Below are 2,082 nucleotides of genomic sequence, written 5' to 3'. Positions count from 1 at the left end.
CCCCACCCCTCCCCCCCCCCCCCCCCCCCCCGCCCCCAAATCCAAAAAGAAAACATAGGAGAAGATAAAAATAAGTTTATATTCTCCCTTTTATGCCATGTGACAATACTAGTTTATTTTGACTAGCACCACCTGGACAATGATGTTCTCCAGCCCTTCTGTACTAAGGAGTAAGCATGTATACCCAAGAATCTTGTTCACAGAGAGTAAGCAAGAATAATCTAAGTTTTAATTTATTTACTTCAGTTGTCATCAATGGTTTCTTTGGTGTTCTTCTGGGCATGTCTGAGAGTTCACTGATTGACAGTGTAGGAGCTGCATGCTTGAAATTTCCAGGCACCCTATTGACAACCTGCCAAGATTCAAAATTGTTCAAACTCAGAATCAGCCAAAATACAAAGTAAAGGGGAGGAAGGTGGCAGAACCAAACAACAAAACCTGTATGAGCACTGAATATATGCATGCTAGGAGTTAACGCAAGGTTATGTAACAGATACTCCTAAATAAGCACAGGAAACACATTGCTTATCATTCCAAGTAGTTTCTTTTAAGCCATTTAGAGACATAAAAGCTATTTAGTTCAAAAGAAAAGCCAAGCTTAAAAGCAGGTATTCTGCATGTACTTAAATCAATTAAAAGCAGACCTAAACTTTTAAAGCAGTTCTTTTCAACCCTCCCCAAAAAGATGTTAGATGGGACCTAGGTCTACTTAGTCCCATCTCAAAGTGACCAGCATTAGGTACTAATACAGATACTAAATATGCGGTTTCAAAGACTACTGAATAGTCTTCACTTTCCTTAAAATAGTCATCTCTCTGTTCAAAACAGAATGATTCTGTCAGTAAAGATATATTACAGAAGAATACCACTTGCACGATTTATTAAACATATTTACTAAGCATATTTACTAGGGTCTCGTCGCTTGCAGTCAATATAGTTTCAGCTATGGGAGTACTCTCTGATATTACAGCATCATCTACAGGCAACTGTGCTGTAGCTTCCACCTGTTTGTTTAAAACAAACAAAAGAAAACAATTGAATAAAACAGCCACTGGGACCCTAACAGTGAGAAAAAAAGCTTGTCTATTATAATAAGCCTCTCATCACCCTTTTCCTTGGTGTTCTTCTTGACACTCTTGTAGACTCCCTAGAAAATGCCTGCAGAGGTCCACTTTTTGAAGATCCACTTGTCCAGACAGTCTCAGTAACTTCATCTTGAGAATAGGTCTATTCAAGCATCAAACACATGATCAAACACATGAAAGCCAGCTCTCAACATTGGATATCCACAACCAAAAGCCACAATAGCATGCATACTCCAGAAGCAGAGTGTATAATCTAAAAAAAAGCCCCATGGATCCTAACACATTCAATAATCAATAGAGCACATTATTGTTCAAATACAGAACTGACTAGACAATGCCCAACAGTAAAAGTGGACAATTTCTTCACTGCAAAGTGAATTAACTACTGCTATAAGGAGTTACATCAAGTCAGAGACAGCAGACATGCCAGCTTTCAGGTCCATTATGTTACCTGCCTACACCAAAAAATTAATCTGAGCATAAGCAGAAAGCATCACCTTGTTCTCTACCCAGAGACGGGTCTATTCTCTCAACCAGAGATGGGAATGGTTTAGCTACAGCCCCTGATTTTCACATAATAAGTTTAAATGAAGTGGCAAGCTTTTATAGCCATTAACAAGTACAGATCATTTCATACGCCTTATTGCATGTTTTATGCTCAAAGAAAAAAATTCCTCCCCAAAACTAATTCCAAACAGACCTGGAGGGAAAGGGAGATGAGGGCCTGCTTCTTCTAGATTATATACAAGATTTTCTTTTTCATTCGGTTAGCTTTAAAAATAAAAATCATTACTTTGTTAATACTGAATTTTTTGTGCATTAACACCTCATGCACTGACGTATTACCAAGTTTTTGGAAGTTAAACTTGGTGCTGATTGAAGTTATACAGACAGGTGCAACTGTCAATTATAGGTCTAACAGCAGAAATAGCTTCCCTGGAGCAGTATTAGCCCCAAAACAAGGTGTTAAGAGAACAAACTGGAAAGTATTTTATCG

General features: G+C 38.1%; 1 protein-coding gene across 1 annotated transcript in view; it reads right to left on the bottom strand.

Moving 5' to 3' along the window:
- The window catches only part of LOC104169240 (lamina-associated polypeptide 2, isoforms beta/gamma-like), a gene marked incomplete at its 5' end in the record, with an annotated part of 18,462 nt that overhangs the window by 4,397 nt on the left and 11,983 nt on the right, over positions 1–2,082 (bottom strand). Inside the window, 3 exons of the mRNA XM_009710109.1 lie at positions 242–352; positions 909–1,004; positions 1,108–1,227. Coding sequence (XP_009708411.1) covers positions 242–352; positions 909–1,004; positions 1,108–1,227 — 327 coding nt within the window. The remainder of the gene's footprint in view (positions 1–241; positions 353–908; positions 1,005–1,107; positions 1,228–2,082) is intronic.

The sequence above is a fragment of the Cariama cristata genome, unplaced genomic scaffold (assembly GCF_000690535.1).
Source record: "Cariama cristata isolate BGI_N322 unplaced genomic scaffold, ASM69053v1 scaffold45551, whole genome shotgun sequence".
In the NCBI taxonomy this organism is placed as follows: Eukaryota; Metazoa; Chordata; class Aves; order Cariamiformes; family Cariamidae; genus Cariama; species Cariama cristata.
The sequence above is the reverse complement of the archived record's forward strand: the minus strand, read 5'-3'. Positions and strand labels throughout refer to the sequence as shown.